At 42.7% G+C, this 22644-nt stretch overlaps 1 protein-coding gene across 1 annotated transcript in view; it reads right to left on the minus strand.

Annotated features, from left to right (window-relative positions):
* The window catches only part of CLCN6 (chloride voltage-gated channel 6), a 60702-nt gene that overhangs the window by 3916 nt on the left and 34142 nt on the right, over positions 1–22644 (minus strand). The window contains exons 14-22 of the mRNA XM_056542214.1: positions 21333–21462; positions 21075–21228; positions 20832–20991; positions 16184–16290; positions 15043–15229; positions 8830–8987; positions 7943–8099; positions 6073–6180; positions 5743–5868 (exon numbers count right to left, since the gene is read on the minus strand). Coding sequence (XP_056398189.1) covers positions 5743–5868; positions 6073–6180; positions 7943–8099; positions 8830–8987; positions 15043–15229; positions 16184–16290; positions 20832–20991; positions 21075–21228; positions 21333–21462 — 1287 coding nt within the window. The remainder of the gene's footprint in view (positions 1–5742; positions 5869–6072; positions 6181–7942; positions 8100–8829; positions 8988–15042; positions 15230–16183; positions 16291–20831; positions 20992–21074; positions 21229–21332; positions 21463–22644) is intronic.

The raw sequence follows: 22644 nt of genomic DNA on the forward strand, positions 1-22644 counted from the left end.
CTGTTTAACTTTCTGGCACCAGTTGATTTAAAAAAAAAAAAAAAATTTTTCAGCGGAGTTCCCCTTTAATGAGCCGACCGGAGTCAAACTCATTTTTGACCTGTAAGCGGTTTTCCTGACCGGACCTAAAACCGTAGTATACTACAGGTTTAGGTCCGCTCACAAATGGGAGCGCAGTTTTCCCCACCCCCCAGCCGGATCAGGCAACCGTAGACTGAAAACAAGGTGTGAATGCAGCCTTATATTGTGCGACAACAAATCCCAGCATGCCCTTTCATTCTTTTGCCTTTTTGGTGTTCCATCGTCCTGTGTGTGCGGCGGTCATTGTAGGTTACTGCCCACGTATATATCTCCAAATCCTTCTCTGTCATTTTAAGCCCTTAAAGGGGTACTCCACTGAAAAACCTTTTTTTTTTTTTTAAATCAACTGGTTAAACAGATGTGTAAATGACTTCCATTTAAAAATCGTAATCCTTTCAGTACTTATCAGCTGCTGTATGATCCACAGGAAGTTCTTTTCTTTTTGAATTTCCTTTCTGCCTGACCACAGTGCTCTCTGCTGACACCTCTGTCCATTTTAGGAACTGTCCAGAGTAGGAGCAAATCCCCATAGCAAACCTCTCCTGCTCTGGACAGTTCCTAAAATGGACAGAGGTGTCAGCAGAGAGCACTGTGGTCAGACAGAAAGGAAATTCAAAAAGAAAAAAAACTTCCAGTGGATGATACAGCAGCTGATAAGTACTGGAAGGATTAAGATTTTTTTGTTAGAAGTAAATTCCAAACCTGTTTAACTTTCTGGCACCAGTTTATAAAATGATTTTTTTTTTTTTCCAGTGGAGTACCCCTTTAACTGTGTAACGACCAAGGACTTGTACCCACGTCCTTGTGCCGTTAACCGTGAATGGTGCGGGCTCACGAATCGAGCCTGCGCCATACCGCACATCGATCGCCACATGTCAGCTATTAACCCTTTAGATCGCTGCTGTCAAAGCTGACAGCAGCTTCTAAAAGGTACATTAAAACACTCCCTGGTGGTCCCATGGGGTTGATCACCCCCCCCCCTCCGCAGCGCAGAGGGGGGGGGGGGGGGGGGGGGCGATCAACCCCACGGGACCACCAGAGAGTGTTTTAATGTACCTTTTAGAACAGCCTGATAAAGCCATTTTTGGGTGTTGGAATGTAATTTTTTGTAAATGTACTGTAAGGAAAATGCTAATAAAAAAATAAATAAAGATAAAGCCTTTTTTGTCTCTGAGACATTTCGTTAGCTTAGGCTGGGTTCACACCACGTTTTGTTAAATACGGTTCCCGTATACGGCTGGGAGGAGGGGGGGCGGGGCTTAATCGCGGCGCCCGCACTCAGCTGTATTCGGGAACCGTATTTAATGTATGTCTATGAGCCGACCGGAGTGAACCGCAGCCTCTGGTTGGCTTCATTTTCGGCCGCATGCGGTTTCCCGACCGTAGGCAAAAACGCGGTCGACCACGTTTTTTACCTGTGGTCGGGAAACCGCATACGGCCGAAAACGAAGCCGACCGGAGACTGCGGTTCACTCCGGTCGGCTCATAGACATGCATTAAATACGGTTGCCGAATACGTCTGAGTGCGGGCGCCGCGATTAAGCCCCACCCCCCCTCCTCCCAGCCGTATACGGGAACCGTATTTAACAAAACGTGGTGTGAACCCAGCCTTATGGATGTTGTGCTTATCGCTGTGAAAGCTTCACCGTGTCTGACAGGAAAATTTCCTGCTCGGGTTTCAAATGCGCCACAAAAAAACCTTTGCGACAAAATCCTGCGACACCTTAGTGAATTAGACAGGAAAAACGAGTGGGGAACATATAAAACCCAATGCAACAGAACCCGACATCAGTAAATCAGGGCCAGTATCTCACATGTATGTCCACCCCATTTACATACATATATTTATTTTACGGGGGGTGGAGTAGAATGAAAAAAAGAAAAAAAAAAAGGCACTTTTTTGGATTTCAGGAAAAAACTTTTTTTTAAATTTTTTTTATGTCAACTGGCTCCAGAAAGTTAAACAGATTTGTAAATTACTTCTATTAAAAAATCTTAATCCTTTCAGTACTTATGAGCTTCTGAAGTTGAGTTGTTCTTTTCTGTCTAAGTGCTCTCTGATGACACCTGTCTCGGGAACTGCACAAAGTAGAAGAGGTTTGCTATGGGGATTTGCTTCTCCTCTGGACAGTTCCCGAGACACGTGTCATCAGAGAGCACTTAGACAGAAAAGAACAACTCAACTTCAGCAGCTCATAAGTACTGAAAGGATTAAGATTTTTTAATAGAAGTAATTTACAAATCTGTTTAACTTTCTGGAGCCAGTTGGTATATTAAAAAAAAAAAAAAATAACCCCTTTAAGGGTACGTTCACACGAGCGGATCCTTAGCGCGGATTGCGCTGCGGTTCCGCCGCTGTATGCTACCTTTACAGGTGCCTGCTCGGAGCGGTAATCCGCCGCTATGAGCAGACACACTGCGATGTGCAATATACTCGCATATCGTGGCAGCTCTCGGCCTAGCTCAGGGAGCAGGGGGAGTGGCCGCAATGTACGCAAGTACACCACGCATGCGAAGCAACTCGCACATCGCAGCAGTGTCTGCTCATAGCGGTGGATTGCTGCTCCGAGCAGACACACCTAAAGGCACCATGTAGGGGTCTTCAGCGGCGGATCTGCAGTGTAATATACGCTGTGTATCCGCTCGTGTGAACGTACCCTTAGGCTACATTCACATAGAATTTCCTCACTGAATTTCTTGTTGAAATTCTGCCTGGAATCAAAGCCTCATTGACGTGAATGGAAGGGTCTGATGAGGAGTACAGTGATCCCTCAACTTACAATGGCCTCAACATACAATAGTTTCAACATACAATGGTCTTTTCTGGACCATTGTAACTTGAAACCAGACTGAACATACAATGCTCTGGAATCTGCGAAACGTGTCAATGGCTGGAAGAACCGACCAATCAGAACGGATATTTCACTGGTAAAACCCGTGTATTCCTAAAGTGCAGGCACTGACTGGTGTCTGGTAGCGCCCCCTACAGTACAGGGAGGTATTACATGTTTTGTACTACTCTTTACCTGTATTACTGAAGTGTATGCACTGACTGGTGTCTGGTAGCGCCCCCCTACAGTACAGGGAGGTATTACATGTTCTGTACTACTCTTTACCTGTATCACTGAAGTGTATGCACTGACTGGTGTCTGGTAGCGCCCCCTACAGTACAGGGAGGTATTACATGTTCTGTACTCTTTACCTGTATTACTGAAGTGTATGCACTGACTGGTGTCTGGTAGCGCCCACTACAGTACAGGGAGGTATTACATGTTCTGTACTCTTTACCTGTATTACTGAAGTGTATGCACTGACCGGTGTCTGGTAGCGCCCCCTACAGTACAGGGAGGTATTACATGTTCTGTACTACTCTTTACCTGTATTACTGAAGTGTAAGCACTGACTGGTGTCTGGTAGCGCCCCCTACAGTACAGGGAGGTATTACATGTTCTGTACTACTCTTTACCTGTATTACTGAAGTGTAGGCACTGACTGGTGTCTGGTAGCGCCCACTACAGTACAGGGAGGTATTACATGTTCTGTACTCTTTACCTGTATTACTGAAGTGTATGCACTGACTGGTGTCTGGTAGCGCCCCCCTACAGTACAGGGAGGTATTACATGTTCTGTACTACTCTTTACCTGTATTACTGAAGTGTATGCACTGACTGGTGTCTGGTAGCGCCCCCTACAGTACAGGGAGCTATTACATGTTCTGTACTCTTTACATGTATTACTGAAGTGTATGCACTGACTGGTGTCTGGTAGCGCCCACCACAGTACAGGGAGGTATTACATGTTCTGTACTCTTTACCTGTACCAGGGTTAGCTGCTCCTTTGGGCATCAGGTGAGGGCGGCTCCATTTTCCTTTTTTTTTTTAGGACATTGTGTGTTCTGTACAGGACCATGAAGAAGCTTCTGTCCTATACATAGACCAGTGTTTCCCAAAGAGGTTGCCTCCAGCTGTGGCAAAACTACAACTCCCAGCATGTCCGGACAGTCTTCGGCTGTCCGGGCATGCTGGGAGTTGTAGTTTTGCGACAGCTGGGGGCACCCTGGTTGGGAAACACTGACATAGACAGTGATTACAGCTCCCAGCAGATCTTTCTTACTTTTATATGTAAGGATTTGCTTTATCTCTATTAGTTATCTACTTATTTTTCTTTAATTCTCGCTTTTTCCTATTTTTGGATGACATTTTGGTGGCTTCAGAACCAATTACCAGGTTTCCATAGAGTTCTGGTCTCAACATACGATGGTTTCAACATACAATGGTCGTCCTGGAACCAATTAATATTGTAACTTGAGGGACCACTGTATAATGTTCTGTTTCCAGAATGGACATGTCCATAATCCTCTCCAGGACCTTCAGTTCACAACCAATGAGGCTTTGATTCCACGTACAATTTCCGCATGGCAATTCTGCTTCAAATGACTTGCGTGTCATGGATTTTGCATTGAGAAGTATAGGAGATTCAGTGAGGAAATCGTGCCGTGTAAGCATAGCCTTAGGAAAATCTCCGTGCGGACATTCCCCTGACAACGGAACATGCTGGGGCAAGGACCGCTCGTAAATGCGCTGTCTCATACACGGCACTGCGTTTCCCTGCAGAGTCCGCGGACAGAATAGACACGTCAATTCTTTCTGCGGACACCGGAATTTGAATCTCTCTATCAGATATTTCCGGCACCGATATTCTGCTATGTGACCAGCGCAGCAGGATCCGATTGAAATCAATGGGACTCTGCTGTTGAGGAATTTCTGTGCAGAATTCCAATGTGAATTTTTGTTTTGTGAACATGGCCTAATGTTGTGTATACTGCAGTAAAATTACCTGTAAAGCATTAATTTCATACGACCAAACATTTTGTGAAGTACACAATGTTGTTCTATCGCCCCAAATACAATTGTGGGGGGTCACACAGAATCCATTTTGTTTAACACGGAATGTTATTTTGTGGCGTAGAACGTTATGTTGTCTCATAACGCATTTTGTAAAAAAATGGTAATCCATAATACATTAAAAAGGGGTGGAAAACTTTTAATGAACTGGTGCCAGAAAGTTAAACAGATTTGTAAATTACTTCTATTAAAAAAATCTTAATCCTTCCAGTACTTTTTAGCAGCTGTATGCTACAGAGGAAATTATTTTTTTCATTTCTTTTTTGTCTTGTCCACAGTGCTCTCTGCTGACACCCGATGCCCGTATCAGGAACTGTCCAGAGCAGGAGAATATCCCCATAGCAAACCTATGCTGCTCTGGACAGTTCCTGACACGGACAGAGGTGTCAGCAGAGAGCACTGTGGACAAGATAAAAAAAGATGTTCAAAAAGAAAAGAATTTCCTCTGTAGTATACAGCTGCTAAAAAGTACTAAAAGGATTAAGATTTTTTTTTTATTGAAGTCATTTACAAATCTGTTTAACTTTCTGGCACCAACAATTCTGGGCAACAAAATATACAGAATAATATAAAATAGGAAACTGTTGCGCAGAATCGTTGCATCGTCATCTTGCTTTATGCACGAGAGTGCGCGATTGCCCTTTGAACTGGACATCAGTGTCGTAGGATGTGCTATAGGAGATGTAGCAGTGCTGAGTTTGTGGTGAAAACCTGCAAATATAACTATGCAAAAAGTTTCCACCCCCTGATCACTTACCTCTCCCACAGCATTGACCACTGGCAAATGCCGGATACCCATGGTTCTGAAAAGGTTAAACACCTGAGAGACGTGGGTGTTCGGCGACACTGTGAATGGGGATGGGTTCATGTACGGCGTGACATCCTGTGACAAAAAAAGGAAAGAGAAAGACATCAGTATAGCAAAAACTACAATTCCCAGCATGCCCGGACAGCCGTTGGCTGTCCGGGCATGCTGGGAGTTGTAGTTTTGGAACAGCTACCTTGATTGGTGCCATACAGAAGAAATCTTGCCTTTGTTTCATATTCACTACTGTGGGATCTGATCTAGAAACATCCATGTTCTTACCACTATCATCCGTGGATTGAGGAGCGTCAGGTTGACGTCATGGATGTCGGGGTAGCGGGGGTAATCCTCCGACATATCGGCATGGGAGAGGCGCGGCTGGCTGGCACTCTAGAGTAACACAACATGAAGGATCCATTAAAAGACACATAGAGTGAGTGGGGCAAAAAAGTATTTAGTCAGCCACCAATTGTACAAGTTCTCCCCCTTATAAAGATGAGAGGCTGTAATTTCCATCATAGGTTATAACCTCAACTATGAGAGACAGAATGGGAAAAAAATCCATAAAATCACATTGTCTGCTTTTTAAAGAATTTATTTACAAATTATGGTAGAAAATTGAAGAAGTATAGAAGTATTTGGTCAATAACAAAAGTTCATCTCAATACTTTGTTATATCCCCCTTTGTTGGCAATGACAGAGGTCAAACGTTTTCTGTAAGTCTTCACAAGGTTTTCACACACTGTTGCTGGTATTTTGGCGCATTCCTCCATGCAGATCTCCTCTAGAGCAGTGATGTTTTGGGGCTGTCGCTCGGCAACATGGACTTTCAACTCCCTCCAAAAGGTTTTCTACGGGGTTGAGATCTGGAGACTGGCTGGGCCACTCCAGGACCTTGAAATGCTTCTTACGAAGCCACTCCTTCATTGCCCGGGTGGTGTGTTTGGGATCATTATCATGATGAAAGACCCAGCCACGTTTCATCTTCAATGCCCTTGCTGATGGAAGGAGGTTTTCACTCAAAATCTCACGATACATGGCCCCATTCATTCTTTCTTTTACACGGATCAGTTGTCCTGGTCCCTTTGCAGAAAAACAGCCCAAAGCATGATGTTTCCACCCCCATGCTTCACAGTAGGTATGGCGTTCTTTGGATCCAACGCAGCATTCTTTCTCCTCCAAACAAGAAGAGTTGAGTTTATACCAAAAAGTTCTACTTTGGTTTCATCTGACCATATGACATTCTCCCAATACTTTTCTGGATCATCCAAATTCTCTCTAGCAAACTTCAGACAGGCCCGGACATGTACTGGCTTAAGCAGGGGGACACATCTGGCACTGCATGATTTGAGTCCCTGGCGGCGTAGTGTGTTACTTACTGATGGTAGCCTTTGTTACTTTGGTCCCAGCTCTCTGCAGGTCATTCACTAGGTCCCCCCATGTGGTTCTGGGACTTTTGCTCACCGTTCTCGTGATCATTTTGACACCACGGTGTAAGATCTTGCGTGGAGCCCCAGATCGAGGGAGATTATCAGTGGTTTTATATGTCTTCCATTTTCTAATAATTGCTCCCACAGTTGATTTCTTCACACCAAGTTGCTTGCCTATTGCAGATTCAGCCTTCCCAGCCTGGTGCAGGTCTACAATTTTGTTTCTGGTGTCCTTTGACAGCTCTTTGGTCTTGGCCATAGTGGAGTATGGAGTGTGACTGTTTGAAGTTGTGGACAGGTGTCTTTTATACTGATAACAAGTTCAAACAGGAGCCATTAATACAGGTAACGAGTGGAGGACAGAGGAGACTCTTAAAGAAGAAGTTACAGGTCTGTGAGAGCCAGAAATCTTACTTGTTTGTAGGTGACCAAATAATTATTTTCCACCATAATTTGCAAATAAATTCTTTAAAAATCAGACAATGTGATTTTATGGATTTTTTTCTGATTCTGTCTCTCATAGTTGAAAATTATGATGAAAATTACAGCCTCTCATCTTTATAAGTGGGAGAACTTGCACAATTGGTGGCTGATTAAATACTTTTTTGCCCCACTGTATGTGATCCCAGAAAACATGGATGGCTAAGGAAGTATAATGGGGGAAGAAGAGGCTACAAGGAGGAAGATGATGGAGAATCTCCTATCAGTGTTCAGCAACTTACAGACTGCGTCTCCGAGTAACAGACTCCCCTGACTAACAATGTGACCAACTGCGAACGTAGGATGACACCGTGGAATGTCAGGGGCCGGAAGCGTTCCTCCATGGTCCACTCCTCACTAGGTGACTGGTCAGGATACAGGTTCGGATAAGGGGTGTACCTGGGAACACAAAAACATCCTAAGTTAGGCTACATTCACATCACAATTTTAATATACAGTTTTGTATCAGTTTTTTTTCCCCAAAACGGGAAACAAAAAAAACGACAAAACCGTATGTTAATTGTATCTACTGTATACGGCTGTCCGGGCATGTTGGGAGTTGTAGTTTGGCAACAGCTGGAGGCTCCCTGGTTGGGAAACACTGGTTTAGAGAGTGATAAAATTGTGTCAAAGTCTGGTAGCAGCTTATCCCTCCCCTGAGACTATACATATACGTTCACGCGTATGGGAAAGTTGGGAGAGATAAATGTTTGTCCGACAGTTATAGAAAATGTATGGTAGGTAAACTTATAGTGTCACTCATCACTGAAGTCCTGATGTTCTGTTCATCATGAAGGAGGCTCAGATGAGTTCTCCCACAAATATCCACAAAAAAAATAGTTAAAAATATCTTTATTAAATAACAAAGTTACAAAAGAGTCCAAAATATTAAAAACAGCAAACCATTTAGATTAAAGGGTCTCCAATAACGGAGTACTCCAATGGGTCAATCCCCAAATTTTAATCCCGACGTGTTTCCCCTTATACAAATAAAGATACGGTTCATCAGGGGTAATGAACCGAGATGTATGTATGTATATATATATATATATATATATATATATATATATATATATATAGAAATGGAGATATTAAGATATACTGTTGGGGTGAGATGAGATTTCCTTACTTGCGCTCTAACATCTGCTGCAGCATATCCTCTTTCTCCACCGGTTCTTCGGCAACCTGATGCTCATCGCACATGTTCCGCAATTCGCTGGACGGGTAAGACTTCATAGACTGACTCCTCTTCCGCTGCTCGCCGGCTCGGGTCAGGATACTGGACTTCTATACAAAGAGAGACAATGTTCTGCATTATTGTGTTCTCCATCTTCAGATTTTAATCTCTTAAAGGGGTATTCAATGAAAAAAAAAAAAAATTTTTCCACATTAATTGGCTCCAGAAAGTTGAACAGATTTGTAGATGACTTCTATTAAAAAATCTTTATCCTACCAGTACTTATGAGCTGCTGAAGTTGAGTCGTTCTTTCCAGTCTGACCACAGTGCTCTCTGCTGACACCTCAGTCTGTCTCATGAACTGTCCAGAGTAGCAGCAAATTCCCATAGCAAACCTCTCCTGCTCTGGAAAGTTCCTAGAGACAGACAGAGGTGTCAGCAGAGAGCACTGTGGTCAGACTGGAAAGAACGACTCAACTTCAGCGGCTAATAAGTACTGGTAGGATTAAGATTTTTTAATAGTAGTAATTTACAAATCTGTTCAACTTTCTGGAGCCGAGTTGATATGAAGAAAAATGTTTTTTTCATGGAATACCCCTTTATAGGATGAAGAACGTACATGTACACCCTCCGCTAATGCCGGACATCCCCGATCAAGCCCATGCCCAGCATTAACCCTTTAGACAAAGTGATCACAGTTAATTGTGAAGTCTAAAAGCTGGAAAAAATGTGTTGGCGATCTGTTCAGGGGGCTGATTGGGACCACTGTGACCAAAGCATGGTGTCCCTATCAGCTGCTATGAGGGGTCAGAGGGTTTGAATAAGCCCCTAATAAGTTTAAATCAGACCCCTTTTTCATTCTTTTTATAAAAATATAATGTAATGTAAAACTGAAATAAACAAACGCGGTATCACACATGCAGAAATATCTGAACTTTTAAAATAGAACACTAAAGGGGTACTCCACTGGCCGGCGTTCGGAACTAAATGTCCAGCGCGAAAACAGCGTTCCGAACGCTGGCCAGTGGAGTAGCCCTTTAATGAAACCGCACGGTCAATGGCGTAAATGTAAAAAAATAAATAAATAAAAAAAAAAAGAGCACAGAATTCAGATTTTTTGGTCACTTCATATCAGGGAAAAATAAAAAACGATCATCAAAAAGTCCCATCAAGACAAAAATTGTCAAAAAGTACAAATAAAAGACAAATGGGGAGATTTATCAAAACCTGTGCAGAGGCAGAGTGGTGTAGTTGCCCATAGCAACCAATCAGATTGCTTCTTTCATTTTCCACAGGCCTCTAAAGAGGCCTGTGGAAAATGAAAGAAGCAATCTGATTGGTTGCTATGGGCAACAACACCACTCTGCCTCTGCACAGGTTTTGATAAATCTCCCCCAAAAGAGTAGAAATTACTAAAAATTAGCCATATAAATAAAAGTGTTTTTGTGATACAGTTCCCGTATACCTTTTCAATGTGAAAACCGTACGGAACCGTATTGAAAACCGTATGCATTGACTCTCCATTGAAAACCGTACGCCAAAAGATGCATCCAGTTGTGTCCGTTTTGCGTCTTGTACGGTTTTGTCAGGTTTTTTTTTCCCCGTACCCAAAACTGTAGCCTACCATGGTTTTTGGTCGGGGGGGGGGGGGGGGGGGGGGACTGTATTAAACCGTATATGTTTTTTTATTTTTTTACATGGGAGTCAATGGGAACCGTACAGAACTGTATGTGCTTACGGTTCCACACGGTTTTTGACTTTGCACAGGTTTTTTTTCTTGGAATTTCAATCAAACAAGTGAAACTTTATTCATAATAGAGTGAAAAGTTCAAAATGTATATACAGTTTTTTCTTAAAAAACTGATGCAACCGGACACAGTATACGGATTATAATTTGTACACACGTTTTGATACAGTTCAGTCAGGTTTTGAGGAATCCGTTTTATTTATCAAAAACCTGATACGGGAACTGTATTGCAAAAACGTGGTGTGAACCCACCCTTAAAGGTGTCGGATAAGGACAATTTTTTTAAGTTTTGATACGTTGGTCACGACCTCCGACCCCCGACCCAGCCCTGTAATTAGCAGTTGTAACGGAGCTTTACAATGTTGATGTAAACCAGTGTTTCCCAACCAGGGTGCCTCCAACTGTTGCAAAACTACAACTCCCCAGCAACCACCAGGCTCAAGGCATGCTGGGAGTTGTAGCTTTGCAACAGCTGGAGGCACCCTGGTTGGGAAACACTGATGTAAACATTACATAAGGGGTTAAAAGGCCAGTCAATTTTTATGGGGAAAAAGGTTTACATCACAGAATTGTGAAAAGTTCTTGAACTTTCTAACAAACATTTTGTTTCATTTGCTCATCATTTTCAAGCTTTATGTTTGCAGTCAGTGAATAGAAACTCCTTCAGGGCAGCAGTATGTTACCGTGTATTATGGTGAGGTTAGCAGCTCTGGACTACAACCTGCTAAGGCTGCGTTCACATGGCCGTATAGACCCGTCCCCTTCTTCTCCCGTCAAAAGTAAAATTGGACTTTAAAAAAAAATAATTTTTTTTGCTCTGAGCATGCTCAGAAGTAAAAAGGGATCAAAAAACAGATTGAAAAAACGGATGACATTAACCCCTTAAGGACTAAGCCCATTTTGGCCTTAAGGACTCAGACAATTTAATTTTTACGTTTTCATTTTTTCCTCCTCGCCTTCTAAAAATCATAACTCTTTTATATTTTCATCCACAGACTAGTATGAGGGCTTGTTTTTTGCGCAACCAGTTGTCCTTTGTAATGACATCACTCATTATATCATAAAATGTATGGCGCAACCAAAAAACACTATTTTTGTGGGGAAATTAAAACGAAAAACGCAATTTTGCTAATTTTGGAAGGTTTTGTTTTCACGCCGTACAATTTCTGGTAAAAATGACGTGTGTTCTTTATTCTGAGGGTCAATACGATTAAAATGATACCCATTATTATATACTTTTATATTATTGTTGTGCTTAAAAAAAAAAATCACAAACTTTTTTATATGCAAATTAGTACGTTTATAATCCCTTTATTTTGATGACCTCTAACTTTTTTATTTTTCCGTATAAGCGGCGGTATGGGGGCTCATTTTTTGCGCCATGATCTGTACTTTTTTTTGATACCACATTTGCATATAAAAAACTTTTAATACATTTTTTTTTTTTTAATAAAATGTATTAAAAAAGTAGGAATTTTTGACTTTTTTAAATATTTTTTCGTTCACCGTACGGGATCATTAACATTTTATTTTAATAGTTCGGACATTTACGCACGCGGCGATACCAAATATGTCTATAAAAAACATTTTTTACGCTTTTTGGGGGTAAAATAAGAAAAAACGGACGTTTTACTTTTTTATTGGGGGAGGGGATTTTTCACTTTTTTTTTACTTTTACTTTTACATTTTTTTACATTTTTTTTTACACTTGAATAGTCCCCATAGGGGACTATTCATAGCAATACCATGATTGCTAATACTGATCTGTTCTATGTATAGGACATAGAACAGATCAGTATTATCGGTCATCTCCTGCTCTGGTCTGCTCGATCACAGACCAGAGCAGGAGACGCCGGGAGCCGCACGGAGGAAGGAGAGGGGACCTCCGTGCAGCGTTATGAATGATCGGATCCCCGCAGCAGCGCTGCGGGCGATCCGATCATTCATTCAAATCGCGCACTGCCGCAGATTCCGGGATCTGTATTGATCCCGGCACCTGAGGGGTTAATGACGGACGCCCGCGAGATCGCGGGCGTCGGCCATTGCCGGCGGGTCCCTGGCTGCGATCAGCAGCCGGGATCAGCCGCGCATGACACGGGCATCGCTCAGATGCCCACGGTTATGCACAGGACGTAAATGTACGTCCTGGTGCGTTAAGTACCACCGCACCAGGACGTACATTTACGTCCTGCGTCCTTAAGGGATTAAAGGGGTACTCCCGTGGAAAACTTTTTTTCTTTAAATCAACTGGTGCCAGAAAGTTAAACAGATTTGTAAATGACTTCTATTAAAAAATCTTAATCCTTCCAGGACTTATTAGCTGATGAATACTACAGAGGAAATTCTTTTCTTTTTGGAACACAGAGCTCTCTGCTGACATCTCTGTCCATTTTAGGAACTGTCCAGAGCAGCATATGTTTTCTATGGGGATTTTCTCCTACTCTGGACAGTTCCTAAAATGGACAGAGATGTCAGCAGAGAGAACTGTGCTCATAATGTCAGCAGAGAGCTCTGTGTTCCAAAAAGAAAATAATTTCCTCTGTAGTATTCAGCAGCTAATAAGTCCTGGAAGGATTAAGATTTTTTAATAGAAGTCATTTACAAATCTGTTTAACTTTCTGGCACCAGTTGATTTAAAGAAAAAAAAAAAAAAAAAAGTTTTCCACCGGTGTACTTCTTTAACCCCTTAAGGACTCAGCCCATTTGGACCTTAAGGGTTCAGACAATTTTATTTTTATGTTTTTGTTTTTTTCCTCCTCCCCTTCAAAAAATCATAACTCTTTTATATTTTCATCCACAGACGAGTATGAGGGCTTGTTTTTTGCGCGACCAGTTGTCCGTTGTAATGCCATCGCTCACTTTATCATAAAATGTATGGCGCAACAAAAAAATACTATTTGTGTGGGGAAATTAAAAAGAAAACCGTAATTTTGAAAATTTTGGAAGGTTTTGTTTTCACACCGTACAATTTATGGTAAAAATTACGTTTTTTTTTTTCTCTGGTTCAATACGATTAAAATGATACCCATGATTACACACTTTTCTATTACTGTTGCGCTTAAAAAAAATCGCAAACTTTTTAACCAAATTAGTACGTTTTAAAATCCCCCTATTTTGAAGACCTATAACTTTTTCATTTTTCCATATAAGCGGCGGTATGAGGGCTAATTTTTTGCGCTGTGATCTGTACTTTTTATCGATACCATATTTGCTTATACAAAACTTATTAAATTTTTTATGAATTATTTTTGGAATAAAATGTCATAAAAAAGCAGCTATTTTGGACTTTTTTTTTTTTTTTACGTTCACGCCGTTCACCGTACGGGATCATTTACATTTTATTTTAATAGTTCGGATATTTACGCACGCGGCGATACCAAATATGTATACAAAATAAAAAAATGTTTACACTTTTTGGGGGTAAAATAGGGAAAATGGGACAATTTACGTTTTTATTGGGGAGGGGGTTTTTCACATTTTTTTTACTTTTATTTTTACACTTTAATAGTCCCGATAGGGGACTATTTAAAGCAATCACTCGATTGCTAATCCTGTTCAGTGTTATGTATAGGACACAGCACTGATCAGGGTTATCGGTCATCTTCTGCTCTGGTCTGCGGGAAGGCAGATCAGAGCAGAAGACTCCCGGAACACAGCGGAGGCAGGTGAGGGGACCTCCGTCTGCCGTGCAGGATGATCGGATTGCCGCGGCAGCACTGCGGACGATCCGATCATTCTGTTAAGTGACCGCGATGCTGCAGATGCCGTGATCGGTATTGATCACGGCATCTGAGGGGTTAATGGCGGACATCCGCGGGATCGCTGCGATCAACAGCCGGGACCAGCCGCGCATGATGCCGGCATCGCGCCGATGCCCGCGGTTATGGTCAGGACGTAAATGTACATCCTGGTGCGTTAAGTGCCACGCTCATCCGTTTTCCATAGACTTCAATGTTAAATTTACTGTATCCGTTTTTTTGACGGAAGAAAAAAATACTGCATGTGCCGTTTTTTTTTTCTGCCGTCAAAAAAACGGAAATGAGTGCAGACAGGTACAAACTGTAAAAAAAAATCCCATTGACACGAATGGGATTTTTTTAAAACCGTTTTTTAATCCGTTTACAGCCTGCAAGAACGGAACCGAAACGGGGATAAAAAAAAACGGGGACAGACGGCCGTGTGAACGCACCATAATTCACACCGACAGGGATACATTGTAACAAACTGCAGCTGTGTGAAGAGCAGAGCTAAATCAGAACCTTTTTCTGGCCTCTGAACGACAACAATGAATGTTTTTATTCACTGTCAGCAAGCAGAGATTTTGAAGATGTACAGAATTTAAACACAGGGTATATTAGAAATTTGCACAACTTTTTTGTCGTGATCTTTCTCTGCATGTTATCCCCCCACATACAGACCTTGTACTTGATGTTATTGCTGATCAGCTGGTTTCCCTTCATGAATTCCTTTTCGTTTCCTCGGTTCTCAGTCACCACAGGGAAGGCGTGATGGGCGGTCGTGCGCAGGATGCTGACCAGGGACTGGATACGAGTGTGAGGGTACACGTATGTCAGGTTGGGCTCCATGATATCACAAGCTCTTAATCTGCGGACATAGAACTTATTATTATTGAGGGGGCAACACAGGCCCCAAAACACAAATGTTTAAAGGGGTGCCTGAATGTTAAACAGATTTGTAAATTACTTCTAATAAAAAATCTTAATCCTTCCTAGTATTTATCAGCTGCTGTATGATCCACAGAAAGTTATTTTCTTTTTGAATTTCCTTTCTGTCTGACCACAGTGCTCTCTGCTGACACCTCTGTCCATGTCAGGAACTATCCAGAGTAGAAGCAAATTACCACAGAAAAACCTCTGGACAGTTCCTGACATGGACAGAGATGTCAGCAGAGAGCACTGTGGTCAGACAGAAAGGAAATTCAAAAAGAAAAGAACTTTCTGTGGATCACACAGCAGCTGATAAGTACTGGAAGGATTAAAGTGGTACTCCTGTGGAAAACCTTTTTTTTTTAAATCAACCGGTGCCAGAAAGTTAAACAGATTTGAAAATTACTTCTATTAAAAAATCTTAATCCTTCCAGTACATTTTAGGGGCTGTATGCTACAGAGAAATCCAAAAAAGAAATGCCTTTCCTCTGATGTCATGACCACAGTGCTCTCTGCTGGCCTCTGCTGTCCATTTTAGGAACTGTCCAGAGCAGCAGAAAATCCCCATAGAAAACATATGCTGCTCAGCAGAGAGCACTGTGGTCATGACATCAGAGGAAATTAATTTCTTTTTTGGATTTCTCTTTAGTATACAGCCCCTAAAAAGTACTGGAAGGATTAAGATTTTTTTTAATAGAAGTGATTTACAAATCTGTTTAACTTTCTGGCACCAGTTGATTTAAAAAATAAATAAATAAATAAATATGGTATTGAATCATTCCTCTAGGGCAGGATAAACATACACAGTGAATTTTGTATTAGGGTTGTATATAAATACAACATCTATTCAGTGATAAAACACGACTGTTGGATTATACAAGGAGCCTCTTACTTGTCCATCTCCTCCTCCGTCTCCCACTCCAGTAGGGGGACGCCTCTCAGCGCCACATGAATATCGTAGATGCCTTTGTTGAAGAAATCACCGGTCCACTTGGCGACCTAAACGGAAAAAGCCAGAAATTCTAAGTGGGTTTTTCCACTTTCATTTTTTCCTCCTCACCTTTTAAAAATCCTAAACCTTTCAATTTTGCACCTAAAAATCCATATGATGGCTTATTTTTTGCACCACCAATTCTACTTTGCAGTGACATCAGTCATTTTACCCAAAAATCTACGGCGAAATGGAAAAAAAAAAATCATTGTGTGACGAAATTGAAGAAAAAACGCCATTTTGTAACTTTTGGGGGCTTCAGTTTCTACACAGTACGTTTTTCAGTAAAAATGACACCTGATATTTATTCTGTAGGTCCATACGATTATAATGATCCCCTACTTATATAGGTTTGATTTTGTCGCACTTCTGTAAAAAATTATAACTACATTCAGAAAAATGTATACGTTTAAAATGGTCATCTTCTGACCCCTATAACTTTTTCATTTTTCAGCGTACGGGGCGGTATGAGGGCTAATTTTTTGCGCCGTGATCTGAAGTTTTTAGCGTTACCATTTTTGTATTGATCGGACTTTTTGATCGGTTTTTATTAATTTTTTCATGATATAAAAAGCGACCAAAAATATGTTATTTTGGACTTTGGAATTTTTTTGCGCGTACGCCATTGACCGTGCGGTTTAATTAAGGATATATTTTTATAGTTCGGACATTTACGCACGCGGTGATACCACATATGTTTATATTTATTTTTATTTACATGGTGTTTTTTTTTATGGGAAAAGGGGGGTGATTCGAACTTTTATTAAGGAAAGGGTTAAATCACATTTATTAACCTTTTTTTTACACTTCTTTTTGCAGTGTTATAGCTCCCATAGGGACCTATAACACTGCACACACTGATCATTATTATCCCATAGGGACCTATAACACTGCACACACTGATCATTATTATCCCATAGGGACCTATAACACTGCACACACTGATCATTATTATCCCATAGGGGCTATAACACTGCACACACTGATCATTATTATCCCATAGGGGGCTATAACACTGCACACACTGATCATTGTTATCCCATAGGGACCTATAACACTGCACACACTGATCATTATTATCCCATAGGGGGCTATAACACTGCACACACTGATCATTGTTATCCCATAGGGACCTATAACACTGCACACACTGATCATTATTATCCCATAGGGAGCTATAACACTGCACACACTGATCATTGTTATCCCATAGGGACCTATAACACTGCACACACTGATCATTGTTATCCCATAGGGACCTATAACACTGCACACACTGATCTTTTACCCTGATCCATGCAAAGCCATAGCTTTGCAGTGATCAGGGTTATCGGCGGTCGATTGCTCAAGCCTGAATCTCAGGCTTGGAGCAATCAATCGCCGAGGGGACACGCCGGAGGCAGGTAAGAGGACCTCCCCTGTGTCCCAGCTGATCGGGACACCGCATTTTCACTGCGGTGGTCCCGATCAGCCCCGCTGAGCAGCCGGGCAGGTTTTACTTTCAGTTTAGACGCAGCGTTCTACTTTGAATGCCGCATCTAAAGGGTTAATAGCGTGCGGCACCGCGATCGCTGCCGCGCGCTATTAGCCTCAGGTCCCGGCATCAGATACATGCCGGGACCGATCCGATATGACACGGGGTCACCGCTTTACCCCGCGTTATATCACGGGAGCCGGCCAAGGACGTAAATATACATCCTTGGTCGTTAAGGGGTTTTAACAGGGTATGATGCAGGCTCCTGACTCAAGCCTGTGTCATACCGGCCGGCCCCCAGCTGATTCCTGTAGCTGGGGGCCGGCGTTAATAGCAGACATACGGCTATTAACCCTTTAGATCGCCGCTGTCAAAGTTGAAAGCGGCGTCAAAAGGTGCCATTAACCCGTCCCTGGTGGTCCAGTGGGGTGGACGATCACTGCTGAGGTAGCCGGAGGGCTTACCTCTCCTGTAGTGATGGCTGCTGCACTGTGAATGATAAAGCCTGGCAGGACCAGGCTTTATCAAGCGAGCGCAGAGCACACAGATCAATGTGGTTCTATGGAACCAAATTGATCTGTATGAGGAATGAAATGATTCCTCCTTAAAGGGGACTAAAGGTGTAAAAAAAAAAAAAAAAAAATATATATATATATATATATATATATATATATATATATATATAAATAAATAAAGGTTTAAAAAAAATTTTAAGTTTAAAAACACACATTAACCCCTTCCTTATTAAAAGTTTAAATCACCCCCCACCCTTTTCCCAAATTCCATATGAAAAAATATATAAACATAATAAAAATAACCATATGTGGTTTCGCCGCGTGCGTAAATGTCCGAAATATAAAAATATATCGTTAATTAAACCTCACGGTCAATGGCGTACGTGCAAAAAAATTCCAAAGTCCAAAATAGCGTATTTTTGGTCACTTTTTATACCATAAGAAAAATGAATAAAAATCGATCAAAAAGTCCGATCAAAACAAAAAAGGCACCAATAAAAACTTCAGATCACGGCGCAAAATATGAGCCCTCATTTCGCCCCGTATGCAAAAAAATTTAAAAAAGTTATAGGGGTCAGAAGATGACAATTTTAAATGTATAAATTTTCGTGCATGTAGTTATGATTTTTTTTCCAGAAATACGACAAAATCAAACCTATATAAGTAGGGGATCATTTTAACCGTATGGACCTACGGAATAAATATAAAAAAAGTGTCATTTTTACCGAAAAATGTACTGCGTAAAAACGGAAGCCCCCAAAATTTCGATAAAATGACTGACGTCCTTACAAAGTAGAATTGGTGTTGCAAAAAAAAAAAAGCCATCATAAGTGAAAAATTGAAAGGGTTATGATTTGTATGGTAAGGAGTAAGAATACGAAAGTGCAAAAACAGAAAAACGCTTGGTTCTTAAAGGGTTAAAATGACTTGGGTAAATCAGTGCGGCTTATCTCCATTAAACAAGTAATTTTTTTATTTTTCCATCTCTGTACAAGGACTTGTTTGAATGTCTGGTGGGGGGGGGGGGGGTCTCAATGGAGGGTTGGGCGGTGGGACTTCCCTCCCTCTGTATAACCACTTAGATGCCATGGTTAGCAGACTGTGTTACAGTGAATGGCACCGCTCCTGTGTTTGCACCATAGTCGTACACATTCAGTATTCTGCTGCTTTCCTGACGGCTCTCAGGCTGCCATGTCCCTAATCATGTGTGTCCCAACCAGGGTGCCTCCAGCTGTTGCGAAACTACAACTCTCAGCATGCCCGGACAGCCGAAGGCTGTCCGGGCATGCTGGGAGTTGTAGTTTTGCAACAGCTGGAGGCACCCTGGCTGGGACACACTGCCCTAATCAGCTTGAAATGCCCAATTCAGGAGGAGAGCCAAGGCCCTGTACAGGAGATCACAGGGGGTCCCATGGGTCGGACCCCACACGATCTGACACTTATCCCCTATCCTGTGGATAGGGGATACGTTTTGCTATCCCAGCGTTCTCCTTTAAAGAAGCAGAACCTTGTCAATGCATTGGCCAATAAAAGGGTGATCTGGTGAAAAATAACTTATCCCCTATTCACAGGATAGGCGACAGGTGTCTGATCGTAGGGGGTCTGACCGTTGGGACCCCCCACGATCTCCATAACGTGACCCCGGATCCGAGAGGAGCATGTGCTGCAGAAGGCATGCGCTCGATTCATTTCTATGAGTGTGTCGGAGATGCCCAAGTACAGCACCCAAGTAGGCGCACCCATAATTAAAGGGGTATACCGGGCAAAAACATCTTATCCCCTATCGAAAGGATAGGGGATAAGATGTCTGATCGCGGGAGGCCCGCCGCTGGGACCCCCACGATCTCCCTGCAGCAGCCTGCATTCTGTGCGTAGCTGCGTCTGCAGTTTCGGAAACCTCCGGGCTTCCGAGACGGGGGAGGTGATGTCACGCCATGCCCCCTCCATTCATTTCTATGAGAGAGGGTGTAACGGCCGCAACGCCCCCTCCATTAGACATGAATGGAGGGGGCGTGGCGTGACATCACCTCCCCCGTATCCCGGGGGTTTCCGAAACTGAAGACGCAGCTACGCATAGAATACGGGCTGCTGCAGGGAGATGGTGGGGGGGTTCCAGCAGCGGGACCCCCGTGATCAGACATCTTATCCCCTATCCTTTCGATAGGGGATAAGATAAAAAAATACCCCTTTAATGAACGGAGCGCATGCTGTCTACTGCACACGCTCCTCACTGAGAGCCGGGGCCCCTTCAAGAGATCACAAGGGGTCTCAGCAGTTGTACCCCCCACAATCAGACACTTGTCCCCTATCCTGTGGTTTTTCATGGGATATGACCAGTGCACAGGACATGACTGAAGATAAAAAGCCAATTTTTTGCAAAATGACCCATTGTGATATGTAAAATATATCAGCAACAGCTGGAGGTCCACAGTTTGGAGGCCACTTGTGTATAAGAAATACACAAAAACAGTCGCCTGCCACCTGCTTAGACAGATCACGGTGACGGCATCTGCTTACATACAAGTCAATCATAGAGCAGAACATGTGGTTTTCTCCTCACCATAAGGGTGATCATTATTGGCAATCCATAGGAGATCTCGTTGGTGGATTCGATGAGGATGACCGTGAGGCTGATCGTCATCCGGACCACCCCGCCCAGGAAAGCGGCGGCTCCGATCAGGGCAAACGTTCCAGAGTAGATATGAGTCATCCCCAAGTAACTAGGACAGAAATGGAGAATGTTATCACCCTAAGCCCCAGCCATGGTACAAAGGGGGGGAGACCCTGCCCTGTAATATTCTACCTTTTCAGGAGGTTAGCAACCAAGCGACCAAAGGCTGCCCCGCAGAGCAAGGAGGGGACAAAGAGACCGCTGGGAACAGACATCCCATACGTCCAGCAGGACAGGAGGAAGTACATACAGCAGAAGAAAGACAGAGTGATGGGACTGAAAGTGCCTGCAACACAAGAGACGGACAGAGCCCACGATTACAGACACAGCACGTGGCGCCGGAGCGACCAACTACAGACTAACCGACCTATCAGCGCTTTACAGACTGACCGTCCTGGTGGAAAAGCTGCAAGATGGCCGACTCCTGCGGATTGAAAAACAGCGTAGCCATGTCGTTGTAGGTGTTGTTGGGACAGAAGAACGTTTTGATGCTGGAATTGACGTCATCGGATGTGGAGACCTGAGAAGACATAAGAATAGGGGGCAGATAAGAAACCGCATCATCCCCCAATATAACCAGCAATACGTCCGCACCATTTACGACTATCCAAACCATGACTAGGATTGGCTATCGCAGGTATGACTAGGTGAGGCACGAGGCCTTTAAATTAAACAGGCACATCTTGGCAAAACATTAACCTTTTTAATATACTTCTAAAAATAAATTATCAAAATTATACTTCATCAAAAATTATCTCTATTTAATAGAAATCATGGCGTATATAAAAAAGACCACTAGGGGTCCCTATATCACCCAGAATATAATCCTGTCCAACTGCAGCATCATCTTTGTCCCAGCAGAAGCACAGGCTGAGACAAAGTCTAGAAAGTGAGGGTGGGACTAGCACTCCTCCTGTGCTCACTCCTGTCCTATCAGACTGCAGCAGGGAGGAAGGGGTTACAGAGCAGCCTGCAGTGATTGGATGAAGATACCCAGCACAGTACATCACAGCAGACTCAGGAAGGAAGTGAATGCATGGTGAGTGAGGGAGGGCTCAGTGCTTGCCTCGGACATGCCCCTTCCCGAGCAGTGGATGATGGAATAAGAGAGCAGCAGAACAGAGGGATTTGTGAGCCAAATACAGAAGCTAGACACATAAAGACCTGCAAAGCATCTGCATGACCTAGTGAGTAACATATAGAAGCATTATTTGTATGTGATATGACAGGTAGGCTTTAAATGGGCACTGTCTTTAAAACTAATTTTTGCTATTGCACTCCTTATGGTAAATAAAAAAATCTTTCTAATGTACTTTGTTTAAAAAAATAAAATAAAAAATAAAGTTTTCTATGTTTTGTGTTTAAAAAAGCTGCCACTAGGTGTCTCCCTACTTGTCCAGAGCACATTTCCCCCCATCTTTTGCACAGACTTTGGACACCTACTGGCCTGGCAGAAGTCCAAAATCAGGAAGTGCTGAGGGGGGGGGGCGCCTTAGCCAATCATAGCTCATCTCACACTGAACTGCTTTGAGCTGTGTGAAGCAGAGTGAGGGAGGAAGTTCTCCCCTGTATGGCTTCAGATGATGTCACACCTGCTGGGGAACGCCCCTTCCCAGTCTGTGAATCTGACTGAGCAAAAAATACAGAGCAATATCAAGGTAGAAAACTACAAAATAATAAAAATAAAGGCAGGGGGTGGTTT

This window comes from Hyla sarda, chromosome 10 (genome assembly GCF_029499605.1).
Source record: "Hyla sarda isolate aHylSar1 chromosome 10, aHylSar1.hap1, whole genome shotgun sequence".
Classification (NCBI taxonomy): Eukaryota; Metazoa; Chordata; class Amphibia; order Anura; family Hylidae; genus Hyla; species Hyla sarda.